The sequence below is a fragment of the Ochotona curzoniae genome, unplaced genomic scaffold (genome assembly GCF_017591425.1).
Source record: "Ochotona curzoniae isolate NIBS_2020 unplaced genomic scaffold, NIBS_Ocur_1.0 contig_1482, whole genome shotgun sequence".
NCBI lineage: Eukaryota > Metazoa > Chordata > Mammalia > Lagomorpha > Ochotonidae > Ochotona > Ochotona curzoniae.
Genome location: NW_024465100.1, coordinates 680,101 through 697,346, shown reverse-complemented (window position 1 = coordinate 697,346; position 17,246 = coordinate 680,101). Strand labels below are relative to the sequence as shown.

The window sequence follows — 17,246 nt, the reverse complement described above, 5'->3', positions numbered from 1 at the left end:
ACTGAATTGGGTGGGACTTCATAGCAGAGTGAGATGAAGGAAGCATGGGTTGGTCATTTGAAGACATAAATAAATTCATTAAATAGTTAATTACATGTGAACATTAAATCCTAGAACTTGTAGAGCAATATCACATGGTAAATACACATACCAATAGCGTCCAAGAAGAAATGTATGGAAATAACAGGGTAGGAGAAAAATGGAAGGAATAACGGCTAGCTTGTTCCCAGTTCTCAACCTGAAGCTCCAAGCCGCTCAGCAAATGGTGTGCAGGATGAACACAGAGGAGGCCACAGTGGGGCACATCACACCTGGAACTCAGGGTTCAAGAAGAGATCTTGGGAGCAACCGAAAGACTGAAATCTGAAATGTTCTAACAGCTCACACTTCTGAACACCAATATGCTGCTGCAACGGGAAAACATTTCTATGTACCTTATTTCACGTTAAAAAGTTATAAAAATACATAACAGGGCCCAGTGTGATAGCCTTGAACAGCTAAGACATGTCTGACAGAAATGAAATGTAAGATAGGGCATGATGACTCAGTGGCTAAATCTTTGCCTTGCATGCCTGGGATCCCTTTTGAGTGCTAGTTCAAGTCCTGACTGCTCCTCTTTCCATCCAGCTCCCTGCTTGTGGCCTGGGAAAGCAGTCGAGGACGGCCCGAAGCCTTGAGACCCTGCACACGCATGGGAGACCTGGAGGAAGCTCCTTGGCTCCTGGCTTCAGAATGGCTCAGCTCTGGCTGTTGCAGCCACATGTGGAGTGAACTTGTAGACAGGAGATCTTTCTGTCTCTCCTCCTTTCTGTAAATCTGACTTTTCAGTAAAAATAAATAAATTTAAAAAATAATTAAAACACTATCCTTAGGTTATAATGTGAATAAGCTGAGTATGGACTATAACTTAATCAAGTGTTCCAATTTGGGTCCCACTTCCAAGAAGTCTCATTATATATACGCACATATTGTAACATCTGAAACCTGAAACAATTCTGATCCTACTCGGTTTAAGCAAGAGATAATCAACTTGTTTTTTAAGCATAGGAGAAAGGTTATACTGATATGGCTACCTCCTTAAAGTGGATAGAAAAAAACCATTCAAACACACCAGAAGGGCTGGCTAAGAATCATTAGATTACAAGAGATATAACAGGAGACACTGCCATCATTTGCAGTGTACAAGAGCCTTGCTTGGATTCTGCCTCAAATGACAAAATATTATGAGAATATCGGGAAAATGTGACCACTAACATGATACGTGTGACAGGGAGGAAGCAATACGAAATGACAACACTGACACTGAAATCATGACACATTTGGGCACATACCACGAGACGTGGGCTGGATTTGCTTTAAAACAACCCGAGATGATGTGAGGGCTATTAGTGAGGGCAACAGAGGAAACGACTGGCTGGTAACCAAAACAGGACTACTGTATGGTGGTTTCAGCACACAGTTCTCCCCTCTTCTATATAGTTTTAATGTTTTCCATCATTAAAAAAAAAACACATCTTTTTGGTAACATGCTTATTGAGCTTGCAAGAATATAGATTTGTGTTTCAAGTACTAACGTCCCCACTTCAACCCAAGCGCATATAAATGTTTCCAGGCAACTGGCGGGGCCAATGGGGCTGACTTCAATGGCTAACGTAAGTCTGACAGGAATGATCCACCATCTTTGGGGAATGAGTCTCTTTCCCATAGCTAACACAGATCTCAATTCTGATACCCATCCAAGCAAATCTATCTTTTTGTCCATGGTGTATTTTTCATCTGTCACAGCACAGGACCATTATAAGTAACCATAAGATAACTTCATTCTAAACTTCCATATATATTCTGCCAGATGCCATTTCCAGAATGTCTCTCTTTACTTAAAAGCTTATTAAGGTTTAAAAATACTTAAGGATGATAAAGACCATGTACTGAGAAATCCCATTTCCTGAATCCATTTCCTGTCTTATAAATTTCACAAAGGACACAGGCGTTGGCCAGTAATCTGGTTACCTGCAGGTTCTCTTTGAAGTGCTGGGCAGCAAGGCTCAGTGTGTGGGTGTGGACTCAAGGCAGGCCGGAGGAAGGCTGAGGAGACTATGAGAGGAAGAACTCTCCTGCCAAGGGTAAGAGAGGAACTGACGTCACGTCCTGGAGAGATTTCACTCTTCGTTCCTGCCCAGAGCTTTGGGAACAAGGAGGGAGGTGAGCTGGCGCTCCAGATAATTCAACTCAAATTTGACTTCTGACTCCGGAGCCGGGTGGGAACAGAGCTTGGAAGAGCTTGATTTATTTATTTCTCTGCAGACACCACTCAAAGAGGAAGTATTTGATGAAGTTGATAATGTTAGTGCTAGAGACCTGGTTCTTAGGGTATTTAATTCCAGGCTCCTGATGGTCTGCGCATGCCACTGTGGAGGCTGGCAGGCCTGCAGGGAGACCTTCTGACTTTGGTTCCCTTTGTAAAGCATGTGCCCACATATGGGCTGGGCTCTGATGCTGCCACCAAGCTGCCTACTGCCTCTGTCATTATAAGTTGGCAACAGGGTGTGGAAATTTAGGAGAGCAGAGCCAGCAGGTGGAGAGGCTCCGGACACAGGAAATACACACAGCAGACATGGGTGTATGACATCCTGATAGGAGTCTCCTGCCTTAAACAAGATTTTTTTTTTTTGGTCTTGCCTGAATGTGTGGGTTTGTTCTGGGTGAGCTGAGCTACCCAACTGGGAAACTGGTAGCTGTTCACCCTGCCTTTGGTCTGAAGGTCTTGATATAGGAGGGCAAGCCCCAAGTAATGAGTTTGTGAAGGCAAAAAGGAGAGGGAAAAAGAAAAGCCAGGTTCTGGTTAACAGTGTTTTCTGACCCCAAACCTTTCTCCTACAGCCACAAATAGTCCCTTCTTATCACCACAGACCCCAGAGAAAATTAGGACATTCGATGTGCTAACTGTAACTAAAGGTCTGGCTGCTGGTATTTACTGGTATTTACTAGAAGTTTCTCAACTAAAAATGGTCCAACATTTGAGCTAATCCTGCCTCTGGTGAAAGTCACTGATTTTGCTGGGAAATTTCGAGGGTAGAACAAAGGTGAAGGTGAGGTTTACGTCTGACAGGAGTGCATCTCCAACATTCCCAGGCTCTCCCTAGGGCCGTGAAGGTGCCTAGTGAAGTCACTGAAAAAGAAAAAAATCCACAGACTGTGCTGCGGCTCTCTCATCAGCCTCAGTCCACTGGTCCACATTTTTCTAGAAGACACCACATCTCAGCATAGTTTTAGAAAAGATTAGTGAAAGCTATGAATGATACAGAGTTAGCCCTTGAGGTGGAAATTCAAAACAGATTCTGGCAGGTGTTGTAGCAGAGCTGGTAAAGTCGCTCCCCATAATGGTGGCATCCCTCGTGGGCACCAGTTCATGTCATAGCTACTCCATTTCCAATCTAGCTCCATGCTGATGACCTGGAAAAAGCAATGGAAGATGGCCTCATTGTTTGGGACCAAGACACCCATGTGGGAAACCAGAAGAGAAGCTTCTGGCTTTGGTCTGGCCCAGCTCTGACTCTTGCAACCATCTGGGTAACGAACTAGAAGATGGAAGATTCTCTCTCTTTCTCTGTAACTCTTTCAAGTAAATAAATCTTTAAAAAAAAAATTCCACATCGATATTCAAATTCTCTTACCCCATTACAGGTTGAATACCCCCCGATTCCTTTGTTGAATTCCTATTCTCCAGAAAGCCTTATAACATCTCTTTGTAAAGTGCATCCTCATGGATGTAGTAAACTAAAGTCAGGTCATTTTAAGCATCTGATATGACTTCTAGAAAGGGGACGTGGGACACACACAAGCACTCCACATGAAGCAAAGGTAGAGATCTCAAAGCCCATGGATGCCAAAGATGGCCAGCAAACCAGAGAAGCCGGGCGAGAGTCATGGGACACGTCCTTCTTCGTGTCCCTTAGGAGGAGCCAACCCAGGCAGAATCTTGATTTTGGACTTGCACCCTTCTCGGACTGTGAGCTAATACATCTCTGTTGTTTCAGTCACGCAGTCTGTGGGAGACCACTGAAGCTGTGGCAGGAAGCCCCTCCACCAGGCCCTGCTCTCTGTGAGGCTCAACCACTGCCTGGCTCGGGAACCTTCTACGGACATGAACCTCTGCCCGTTGCTTTCAGCTCTCCCATCCCAGCACGCCAGTGGCCCTGAACGTCCCTGCAAGGCCCAAGTTGTACACCGTTCCAGTTTGAAGTGTACAAGTTACATATGTTCAAGGTAAAGCTCCTAGAATTTCATCAACATTTCATGAATGGGAATGAGATAAACAAAACGGGGAACTGAGTACCCCAGGCCTCAATGCTTGATACTGTTCGGCAGGCCTGAGCGTTCCCAGCAGGCTGCCCTAGCTGGTGGGTGAGCAGGCAAGCAGAGAGAAGCTTCCTGCTCTAGCCATGCGGCAGATGCTGCGCGGTCAAGTCTCTCGGTTTTAGCAGCACAGTACAAAGGCTGACAAAGCAATCAAGGGATTGGATTTCAAATAAGCCAAGTGGATAGAGGTGGGTGAAGCTCTCAGTCATTTGTGAGGACTGGGGTTGGTGTGGCCCAAAGATAAGGCGGCTGGTGTGGGGAAAAGAGCAAGATAACTCCTCAGCGAGAGCTTCCTCCTCTGTAGATATAATCTAACTGCACCCCAGCCTCCTTATCGGAAAGAGATCAGATGACATTTCCTTAGGGGCCAAAGCAAGTTTTTGGCACCTTCCTAGGAGAGTTATTCAGGCATATTAGGACACTCTTGCCCCTAAAACTTTCGACCGGAGAGCATAGTTAGTCGTAGGGCTGAAGTGGCTTTCAGGCCAGTGGAGGAAACTAGAGGTGCGATCCCCAAATCCCAAGGAAGCCCACTGCATGACCTGGTGCCCTACACTTTGCCTTGTCCCACTGACACTGCAGCGAGGACGCAGATCAGAAGGTAAGAGGTCGTGCTGCCCTCAAGCCTTGAAACAGAGGCCGTCTAGCAGGAAGAAAGGGTCCCGGAGAGGAAACGGAGGGCTTGCACAACAGGTCTGGGAACAGGGAAATGGCATTCCCCCGCGCCCCAAGGGCACCACTGACAGGCAGAGCCGGAAGTCAAGATCTGGGCCTGCTCTTTTTCTAGTGGGAACTCTCATTACCTGCTGTCAGGTCCAAGAGCTACAGAGTGCAAAGGGGAGCCAAAGGTCATGTCTTCTGCTTCTTCAATCTGAGAGGAGACAGCTGGAAAATTAATAGGTACTCCAAGGTCACGTAAAATTCAAGCTGTGTGGGTGTCAAAATGGGCTGTGTCCTGAACATGATTAAGCTTGGCATTTCAAATGCATTATTCTATAGAAATTATGCTGCAGCCAGTGCCTGGTTAATCTATGAAGCCGTTCCAGAACAACGGTGTGAGAAGGTAACAGGCACAAAGCCGGTGTCTGCAGAAGGTGCATGTGGTTACACCAATAAGAATAGCTAAGAAAAGCAGAAGAAAAGCCATCACACGACTAGGTAGAGATACTTAACACTATAGCACTGTTCACTTCAACACCATTAGGATGATGGGGTTGGCATTGTGACATAGAGGGTAATAGTGGCCACCTGCAGGCCCAGCATCCCACGCAGGCACAAGTTTGTGCCACTTCCGATCCCTGCTTAATGGCTTGGAAAAGCAGCGGAAGATGGTCAAAGTGCTTGGGTCCCTGCTATTAACATGGGAGACGGGGAAGAAGCTGCTGGCCCTGAACCAATCCATGGGAGATGAATCTCTCCGCCTATCACTCTTCTAAAGAAATAAATAAAGTGAAATCAATTTTTAAAAATTGTTAGGCTGTAAGGGGCGTGCGCATTGTAGCATGGTGGGCTAAGATATTGCTTGGCACGCCTGTACCTCGTTCGAATCCTGGCTCCTCTGTTTTCATTCACCTTCCTGCTCACGTGCTTTCACTGTTGCAGGAAGCTCCTTGCTCCCGCTCTGGCCTGGCCCAGCTGCTGCAGGTATTCAGGGAGCAAACCGGCAGATGGGAGACTCTTTGTCTTGCTTTCTCTGTTTTTCCTTCTCAATCTGTCACTCCACCTTTTCCATAAAGGCAAACTTATTGAATAAACCTTTTAAAAATGGTTAAAATAATGTCACTATATACACACACATATACATACTATATAGTATATGCATATATAAAAAGCACATATAATGTATATACACATGTATATACATTATGTGTGTGTGTGTATATATATATATGTATTCTATCAGCTGTACAAAGTTCAAAAATTCCACAGAAAATACATAAGAAAAAATGATCCATGAAGCCACAACATTGTGTGCAAATAAGTCTCCATTTTCCTCAAACTCCTGGAAGGGTCACGGAATGAGCTGGGCACTGCTCTGTTCGCAGATGGACATGCAGAGCGGAGGAGGAGCGGTAACTCGCACCGAGCGGTCAGCGGCGGGCTGGCAGGTGGACCGGGAGGCCTGGATCCGGAGCACGCACATACCGACACATTCTCTGGGGGCATCATTTATGACACAAGGATGTCAATCCCAGCTGATGGCTTCCCTGACATTTCACTTATCATCACGGTGCCAGTAAGATGAAAGAATCAGGGCGATTTCCACAGCAGTTAGTAATAGCATGCGCCCCAAGCAGCTGGTGCTCACTCAGCAGCTGTAAGACCAGAGTGCTCTGCACCGAGGGGCTTAGAGGAGCAGGGCTTCACCTAGAGCCCCCACTTCTCACCGGCTGGGAGACCACCATGCTGCCCGAGTCCGCTCACCGCACAGAAGCCAACCATGTATCCACACCCATCTAGTCCAATTTAATAGGAGACTTTAAACACCACAACCTAAGGACGTATTTTGGGGTCTCAAAAGTTCTCTTTGATATTCTTCTTTTAAAAATGAGGTAAATGAAAAGGCACACTCAATGAAACAAAAGGGAGAAAAAGAGACTTCAACCCCAAATTTGGGTTCATTTGGGTTGGGCCAGACCAACCGGAACTCCATCCCGGTCTCTCACGGGGACGGCAGGTACTCAGCTCTTAGGCCATCCCGTGCCGCCTCCTCGGCCGCGCACTAGCTGAGAGCTGGAAGCAGGGATGGGGCTGGAAATTGAAGCCAGGCACCACGACATGGAATGCTATCATCCCAAGCAGCGCCCTAACTACGATGGTAAATGCCTACTCGCACATTTGAAAGACGGAGAGCATGCGCAAGCACTCACTTTGACATTTGTTTAAACTTTGGAACACTGTAAACAGGCCTGCTGGGATCTGCCCCGCTGTGACAGTGGGAGACCTCCTGGCTCTGGCGTGGCCCACTCTTAGGGCCATGGGAGGAAGGCACCAGCGAAAGGAAGATCTTTCTTCGTGGCTGTGCTTTTTAAATCAATCTTTAAAAATAAAAAGGAACAGATCTTTAAAGAAATGATTTAAAATGACCTCCCACAGTCTTTGGGGTAGGCCATAGGAAAGGCTTTGAAGAAATGGAAAGGGAGAAGCAGGCATTTGACCTAAGCAGTTAATATTGCAGTTGGGAGACATGTTCCAGATTAGAGTTCTTGGCTTTAGCTTCTGACTCCTCAGCTAATATGGCTATTAGCTGTGACGATGGCTCAAGTAACTGGGCTCTTGTCACCCAAGGGAAAGACCTGGATGGAGATCATGGCACCTGGCTTGGGCCTAACCTAGTCCTGGCCATTGCTGGCATTGGGGTAGTGGACCAGTTACATGGGAATTCTGCTTTGTTTTTGTCTCTTAGTCTCTCAGATAGAATTAAAACAAGAAACAACTTTACAGGAGGACCCCCAGGGAGTAACAAAATGCACAAGTTTGAGCAACATGGAACTTGTTCCTTCTTCCAATGGGTTGCGTGCCAGACCTGCAGAAATGACCCTGCCACACTGGGCGCACGTGGAGACGTCAGCCCTGGCATGAGGCTTACTCCCCAAGGCCCCGGCTTGTGCGGCCTCACCACGCAAACAGTCCCAACACAGAAGGACCACCGAGTATGCTTTGGAGACAGCACCTTTCTTCAGAAAGCAGCAAAATCAGTCCAAAAGAGGCTGCCGTTACAACGGCACGTGACAAAGTTGATTCCGTAACTGCTTGCTGGGCTAAAACTTCCCAAGGTGCTTTGTCTCTGGGCTTGTGTGAAAGCAGCTTATTTTGGCTGTTTATTTTGTCTCTACCTCCCTACCACCTAATTTGCCCCGTGTAGATAAAATGAGTCATCACAGTCAACCCGAAGGAATCTGCTGAAACTGAGCTTTTTATCATGAAAGGAGAGAGTGATGTCAGTGTTGATTCGACTCCCGAGAAGGGCAGTCACATCACGAGTCCTGGATGCAGGCAGCCAGGTGAGGACACAGATTTCCGACGTCAGCAACACCAGGCACTGGGTCACCGTCGGCACTCAGCTGGATTTCCCTTTCCTGGAAGGTGGAGAATGTCTCTTACTCGCCTTCACAGTCCTGAGACCCAGATTTCCTGGATATAGTCTCAGGGTTTTGGAGGTGTTCGAGACCTCAGATACTCCCATCTTACAACTTGGGAGGCAGCGGAGAGATGACGAGACACTTGGCCCTGATGATTTGTTCGGGCAGAGTGTAGGGTTAGAACCCAATTCTCTGACTTACAGCCCCTGTCCGTCAAACAACATACACACACACACACACACACACACACACACACACACACACACAGACATCCCAGGTAGTGTGGGACGGTTGCGTCGTGCCTGTTGTCCCGGCTTACTTGGCAACAGAGCCCTGCGTCACCACTGTTAAGTATCTGGTTGAAAAATTATAAGGTGAACCTAATGGTATAATATCCTCCTTTCCCGTAACTCGCAGGTAAGGGGAGAGAGTGGAAAGGCTGGTGTGCCCAGCTGGAGGTGGTAACCGGAGCACTGCTTTGCCCCAGGCAGGATGGAATTTCAGACTGGAGTGCAGGACAGAGATAAAGAGCCTTTACAGAATGAAGAGTCTGAGCGTGCACCTCCTTCTGCTTTTCCCTAACAGCGGAGGGGAAGCCCTGAGCTAACACCAGCTCCTAGTTTCCCATCTCTCACACTGCCGCGCAGCTGCCAGTAAGGATGAAACTTCAGTGTCACGGACTGGAGGGTTTGGAGAGACAGGGTGACTTGGTTCAACAAGACACACTCGCATTGTGACATCAGTTCCCACTGTAAAGTCATGAAAGCCTCAGCTGGCTCCGCTGGTGGCTGTGACGAGGTGAAGGCTCATGGAGGCCCCGGGAAGCCTCATTTCCTTCCTCTGCACACCTGGCTGTGTGCCAGGCTGCTTCTGAGCTCAGCTGGTCCTCTCTGCCCATTCTGCCACTCCTGTATATGCTTACACATGTATATGTGAAATAGGTCCACGTTAGTAATAGCAAGAGTAGTCTTGGGCTAACACTTTTAATGCAACTGTATCCCTAGCTCTGGAAGAGAAGTCACATTTGGCATATGTAATTTCACTTTACCAACTCTTGCAAGAGTATTGGATTTTTCTATGTGTTCACATTATGCCCACGTCATCCCACAGTGAAATATGACAGTATTTACTGCAGAGATTATTCATTTCAGGGAAGACGTGCTGAGACGAGGAATTTGAATGGATCCACTCACCTTTTTACTTGGACTCTTTATCATTAAAGGGCATACATGTTAGCTCAAATCCTGGCAGACAGGGCACCCTCTTCTTATCTCTTCTGTACCCTGGATGGCAGATCTGACTTCCAGATCCCACACTTTAAAACGGGATCCCATTGGGTACCCTCTGATAAAGACCTACCCGTCCCTTCTTGTGAGTGAGCAATACTAGCTGAACAAAGGGCCAGGGCTTTTCTGTGCTCTCAGATCTTGCCCCCTTTGCTCTCCAGCTGTCAGTTTAAAGAAAGCACCAAAGCACCGGGTGCTTTTAAGAGCTGGGTCTGAAGCAGAGCTAACTGGTGCATACAGCAATGAAGCCCTTGACCTTGGCCTCATTAGCTTCATCCTCTTACCTACCCGGCTCACCACTGCCAATACTGCACCACTGGGGAGCATCGCTCCTTACAGCGCATGCGGTGGCACGTCTGTATTTGCTTGGTTTGATAGTTGCTCTCAAAATAAGGCAGCATTCTCTACTGATGAGCTCCTGCGACTGAGAACAAGACACACACACCTACTTATGAGCCAGATCAGGCCAAGGACAGAGGAGGGGGGATTTGTGATATGGTGACACCGTGGCTTCCAATCACAATTTTTGTCCCCAGAAATTCTAAGTGGTTTTTTTTTTTTTTGTACTGACAGTAAAATAAAAATCACACAGACTTTGTAACTGAAGGGGCAGGCTAGGTAGTACATTCCTTGCCTTCGTGTCAAGCTTCAGTAAACCCACCTCCTCTTAGCAGTGGCTGTGAGCTATTATCTAAGCCGGAAATGTACAAGGCAGGAAGCGCAAAGGAACATAAAATTGGGGGTACGGGCAGCTGCCAAATGTAGCAAGGGTAAAAGCTAGGGAGGAAAGGATGAGAGGACCAGGAAGGGAGCGGGCAATAAATGCTTGTTTATTCTCCATCACAGCAGAAGGGAGGGGCGTGTTCTGAAACACTTGGCACGCGAGGCAATGGCCCTTGCCTGGAGCCAGGCTCTCTTTTGTGAAGTGTTAGTTAACAATAGAAAAAGTTACTATTTTTTTAAAAAAAAAGTTGGCCAGCAATAAAACACAAACACTAGCCAGGTTCTTGGGGGACGATCCATCCATTTAAGGAAATGTGCCAAGGGATTAGGGGGTTAGGCTCTGAGTTGCCTGGCTCCAAAGAAAGCACTGGTGGAAAAGCCCTACTGTGTGTTTACATGTTGGTCAAGTGAGAAATCTGGCCACCCCACGTGCACCTCATCGAACAAAGAATCAGCACTGAATGCATCTAGATACCCAGTTGTCCAATAGAACAGGGCTCCAAGTGCAGACCCTAACCTTACCTCTGCACCCAAACCCTCATTTGGGGACTATGTTCAGGACCCCTACTGACTTCTGGTCTGCTGTCACTTATAAATGATTCCAAGATTGTTGTGAATCACACAGGAACAGCAACTGGGGTATTGGAAAGAACGATCCGGTGCCAAATTTACTCTAATAAAACCTCTGAGTTTAGAGGAAAACTCTAATTTAACACTGTAAGTTATGGATTTGTCTTCTTCCCCAAGTTTTTACTACCTCGTTAAAAGTCTTTACTAACTTCCCATTACTATTCCCTGAATATTCTCCCCAGAAATACTCTTTCCAGAAATCAAAGATCCCCACACGCCGGTTCAAACTGAATCTCTCTGGACTAACTCTGCATAACAGCAAAATGTTGGCCTCTCGGGAAGGAGGCCGATGGCTCCAGGGGTTGTTGCTTTGATTCTACTTGGGCTATGTTTTGAGATTTTTTTTTTTCATACTGAAAACAGATAGGAGGAAGGTAAGTTCTATAAGCCAAGCATGGATCTCTATTCTAAGGCTTAAGCCTGCCCTTGTGTCATTTTCTCTGCCTGGAAGGTTCTCCACTCCCTTTGATGCAGCTATGGTTCAAGTAGGATTTGGTTTCAGAATTCATGTGGGCGTTTAAATGCCAATGATACAATGAGGCTGGAAACTTCATTGGTTATGGTGTTCAGGTGGGGGGTCTAGCGGGAAGTTCTGAGGGTACCGTGAGTCCCTGGAAGGTCATTCTCATGAGAGGGTTGCTTACAAAAGCTGCACTGGACCCAGACACTCTCCTATGGCTTTCCTGGGAGATCTCTCGTCTCTGCTGCCACTGATGACTTCTGGGCGCTGCTTGGCCTTACAATGCAAACCTCCCAAATCATGCGAGATAAACCCCCTTACTCCTGAAGAGCTTGTCTCAGATATTTTACTGTAGTGAAGTAAAAACAAAACCAAACCTGCCTCTCCTACTCCTGCTGGCTCTTCCGGGAATCCTCCCGAGACTCCTCCCTTAGGGAGCTGCACCTGCTTCCTGTACCCAGATGCAGTCGCGCCTTGCACTACTGCTTAAGGTACCCACTGCCACGGCGATGCATTTATACCACGTACATTCATCTCAGTGCTTCGCTTCGTTTGTGAATTCCAGGAACCAAGAGTGTATCTTATTCAACCTGGCACTCCCCGCAGCACCTTCCACTTTGTAAACTCAACAGACCCGTGTTAAACGAAAACTGGATTTTCATGAATAAGAGCAGCTTATCACTTTGAACTAGACCTCTTGGTTTTGTCTACACCTTAAGCAAGCAAAGAGATGCCTCCCCCATACCTTCTTCATGGTTCTGGTGCAGCAGAACTTCCGGCTGCGTGTGTATGGAGTTCCCAGGGTGGAAGAATGGTGAAAAAAGAATCCGGGGTTTCCTCTGCTTCAGGATATGCTGAAGAAGTTCATACAGCACGTCACCTGGGAAGAAAAAGGACTGGCAATTAGAGAAACGACCACACAACAGCCGCCCGCTGACCCGCCGCTCTGTCTGGCACTGTACAAAGCATATACTCACGACCCAAACAGAGAGCTTACAGAGAACAAGACATGGTGCCAGAAACTTGCAAGACCACAGCCACGTGATTCAAGATTGTTTATAAATATATATTTAAATCAGTTCATCATTTGTAGGGCAGAGAGAGTTCCCGCCCACCGTTCACTCCCCAAAATGCTTGCAATGGCTGGGCTCAACCATGGTGGAAGTTTGGAGCCAGGAAGTCAGTCCAGGTCTAGGACACGAATGGTGGGAATGTCATCATTTGAGCCATCCCCTGGTGCCTCCCAGGCTGTGCCTTAGCAGGAAGCTGGAAGCAGGAGCTACGGGCAGGCAACCAACCTCGGCTCTGTGACGTGGGCTGCGCAGGTCTAAGCCAGTGTGGCAAGCATAGACAACTGCCTACCCCAGTCACATGGGTTGCTTTGTTTTTAAATCTTGAGTGTAAAATTGTGATTTATAAGCCTCATGGATGTAAAGGAGACATGGGAAAAAGGAATTAAGAGAGGATTTGAAGTTGTGTGGAAGCCATGTTTCCTTTTATATTTCATAATCTGCATTGTCCATAAACATTTTGAAGACTTCTAGTGATCTACAACATTTTTAAAAAGAAAACCATAAATGAAACAAAAATGTCTACAACCATCAGTAGGAGAGAGAGCCCTATTAATATTCTTGATGTAAGTTACAATTGGACTTTAAAGTAGTGAGTGTGTCTTTTTCCCTGTTGGTTTTATTTGAAGACGCTACTATTTCATGGAACTGCTTTACGAACTGCATAATAGCTGCCCAGGGAAGGGATATACAAGATTGTATTGGAAATCTAAATTGTCCCAACTTATTACTATAACTTTTGTGAAAAAAAAATCATTTTTAATAACTATCTTTGTTTGCAATTTGGATTATTCAAAAGGTTATGAGTCATTAAGCATGAGCATTTTTAATGTTTAATGACAACTTGTATATTCTTCATAGAAATCGTCCTCACAGAGGAAAATGTGCCTTTCTAACTCACCCCAATCCCGGGCAGGAAGAGAGAAGAAAATTGTGGGGTGGTGAGGCAGGGGACCCAATTCCCAAGTTGGGTCAGACACGCTAACCATTGAAGATGCTTTATAAGGATCTGGCACATTCTGGGATGCCTCCCTCCTTTAAAAATACATACAGGCAAGGCTCCAGGATCTATAATTTCTAGAAAATCATCTTGAGATGCCACCCCTCTCAGGGAATGGTGGGGGCTACTCTGAGCAGAGGGGCCTTCCCTTCTGGTATCTTCGGTAGACAAGTGGCCACCATGTAGTTAACGAGTAACACAGTGATGGGAGTTTGGTTGTACCCTTGTGGCTTTGGTCCAAGTTCTACATGTAGGTGGGTGCTTCAAACTTGTGAAGAATGGGTGATTAATCTTGAAAATGCCACAGGCCTCTCACTGTCCACCCCCCCCCCCCACATAGATATGCAGTCAACAATTGTAACCAAACAATGGGCCTCTGTTGCTAATTTCAGCCATTCTTAACAGACACTTTAATTAACAAGTGTGTTTTGGGGGCTGCAGATATTGCATCTTTTTTCCCCCTTCAAATGCAGCATGACCCTGAGAACGGTACAGTCATCCCTTTCCTTATATAAAGCCCCACTCAAAGCACTCTGCTGTTTGGGCCACATTGCATTCCACAATCACCCCATTCTAAACAGTTCCTAGGGGCCTGGGCATCTTGGACACTATCCCTCCTTCCACCTTTGCATTGTGGTTGCTTCTCATGGAATTTCCTGTCACTGCTTACTATTAACAATGAAATGAGGCAACAGAGTTCAGGTAGCTGAAGACAAGGTGTCTTTTGGGTATTTCACGGACAAGGGTGCTCCAAGCCTGCAGGTGTTTGGAAATGTGGGGCACAAAGCAGAACCATGGCACATGACTGTGTCTTGGGGCTGGAAGGGGCTTTGGGACTTTGGGACTCCAAGCCGAGTAGTCATGGTGATATCTTGGAGGAGATGCAGAAAGGGAGCCTGAAATACCGTCCTATTTTAATGATTCATATTTTAATCTCATATAAAAATAAGCCCCAAATCAACACTTTGAGTTTTTTTGCTTTAGTGCAATGTCTTCCTGAACTTTTCCTAATTTACAGGGCCTCATACTTGCTGGGTTTCAGCCTGTGGGTTTGATCAACATTTTTATTTCGGCAGTATGCAGAATAGAAGGGGAACGCTGTAAAAAAAAATGTGTTTCTGGTGATTACTATTCCAAAAAATAAAAAAAAAAAGGTCAGTAATTAGTGTATCCGTTTTGGATGGAGAGACCAGGAAATACAAATTTAGTGTGTGTGAGGGTGTTCAACTCTGTTCACTCTGCAAGAAGGCAGGCTGGCACGGCTGTGTGGCCGTGACCTTGAGCAAGTCCCCGATCGTTCTGCATAATGCGTGTAGCAACACTTGTCCCAGAAGCGTGCTGCGAGGAAAGGGTCCAGATGCATCTAGTGAGCGGGCTGCATGTTGCTCCCTGGGTCCTGCCCGCTGTTTCTCGGGCTGGGAGCAGCTCTTGGTTGGCGGGCTAACCCAAGGGCAGTAGGCTGAGCCGGCTATGTTCTTTTCTGTGGTTGCATTTCTCAATATACACAGGCAAAATGAAGCAACATCAGAGTCGCATGAACAGACCACACCGACCTGCTTGCTACTGTAGCTCAGACGCCACTTGGGTCGCTGCCCCTTTGAAGGGCCTGGGTTTGAGTCTTGCTTTGCTTTCAATTCTAGCTTCCCGTGAAGGCACATCTTGAGAGGTAGCAGGTGATGGCTCAGGTAGCTGGGATCCTGCCCGCTAACCTGGGAGACACGGATGGAATCCTTGTCTTTAGGTCTTGCCCAGCCCTGAATGCTGTGGGTCAAAGAACTGAACTGAGACCACTTTCATTTTCTTGGACCCCTGCCTGGGGCTGCCATGGGACCAGAGCCTGTTTGGCAGACTTGCAGTACTGCTCGCTTTAGCCTTGTATCTGCCAGCTGATAACAGGGGGCCAGACAGAGGAAGGATCTGAGTGTGCAGGAGATGGTGGGGAGGGGAAAATCAAGGGAGATTCTTCATTTCCTACCTAAACCTGAAGATTGCTATAAGTTCTGATAAGAAACTTTCTGCTTTTAAATTTTAACTCCTCATTAGATCCTAACAGATTCAATGTGATTTAGAGATACAATTCTAAGAACATAATGATGCTCCCCTCCTCCTCCCACCTATCCCCCTTCCCACGTGCCAGCCATGAAGGATCGCTAACGGGCGGCAGTGTGAACCTGTGGTGCGAGGTCAAGAAAAACCTTAACTCCGAGATGCTACAATGTGGCCATCAATCCATTCATGGACACACTTCCTCAGCTACCAGGTGAGAGACTGGGCAGGTGCAAAAGGCGAGGAAGAAAAAGGAGGGGAACCAACTTACTACACACACACACACCACGTGCATGACTGCCAGTGGGTGCCCATAACTTGGCATGATAAACCTAGAGGAGTCTAGAAGTTTTTTAGACAGACTCCAACTTTCTTTTCACTGAGTCCCCCAGCTTCCCACTCCACACCCAGCATGTGCTTGGCTGAGTTGTTCCCAAGATGGGTAGCCTGCTAGCGCACAGCAAACTGCTTTTGGACAACTTGACCTGACAGCAAATTCTTTTGCTTTGTTAGAACCTGCTTCCCTTGCAATTCCCATTCCTTGGTCCTAGAGTAACACAGAATAAGTACCTTGTTTCCAATAGGCTTCCAAATACCTGAAGATGGCCCACTATTCCTCCTACAACATCTATCATCCCTTCATCACTCCAACATCAATCTGTTCTCTTGATGCATTCCTCAAATCTCCCTACTTGCTACAGATCATATCTAGAAATACTATTAAAAACAGGATTGTTGGTATATAAAAAAAGATACTTCAAGGTAAGTGAAATCTATTTGCCTACTGAAAATAAACAGTGCAAACACTGGATACCTAACTCAGCTTGTGACCACTGTCTTCAAGCTGAAAGGCACTTTTCAGAAAGTATATAACCTATCTGATTCTTGACAAACCTCCATGGTCTTCCCATGGAAGGAATAACTAATGCTAATTAAGCTTTCTAATACTAAACAGCAGCACTGAGACACATTGGTCAAGGGGTGAGAGTCCCTGTATCTGCGTGCACAAGTGCCTGTGCAAAGGTGGCTTTGCTCTAGAGCAGGGGAACTTCAGGGCCCTTGCTCACATCCCTGGGAGGAGTCCTAGAAATACTGACATCCTCCAACTAAAAGCTGCAGGCCAGGGCTGGTGCGATGACTTCTCAGGCTAAGCCTCTGCCTGTAGAGCTGTCATCCCATGTGGGCACTGATTCGAGTTCCAGCTGCTCCACTTCCAAGCCAGCTGCTGCCTCTAAGGTGCCTGGGAAATTAGCAAAGGATGCCCCAAGTTCTTGGACCCCTGGACCCATGTGGGAAACCTGGAAGAAGCTCGTGGCTTCGACTGGCTCAGCTTCAGCTGTTGAAAGTGGGAAGTGAACTAGCAGAAGATCTCTCTCTCTCTCTCTTTCCTCTGTGTAAATCTTTCAAATAAAAGTAAAAAATATTTAAGAAAAAAAGCTGCAGGCCCTAACACAGATATTCCTGAGTTCATGTATGCACACACACACACACACACACACACACACGTACGTTTATATTGGTGATCTTGAGAACTGAAACTTCTATTTGAGACAGAACAGTAATTAAGTGATACTGCTGCCCACTGACTTA

At 46.6% G+C, this 17,246-nt stretch overlaps 1 protein-coding gene across 2 annotated transcripts in view; it reads right to left on the bottom strand.

The window, feature by feature from the left end:
- The window catches only part of ETV6 (ETS variant transcription factor 6), a 233,133-nt gene that overhangs the window by 21,083 nt on the left and 194,804 nt on the right, over positions 1 to 17,246 (bottom strand). For both annotated transcript variants that reach the window (XM_040966920.1, XM_040966930.1), the window contains exon 4: positions 12,286 to 12,420. In XM_040966920.1, the coding sequence (XP_040822854.1) occupies positions 12,286 to 12,420 (135 nt within the window). The remainder of the gene's footprint in view (positions 1 to 12,285; positions 12,421 to 17,246) is intronic.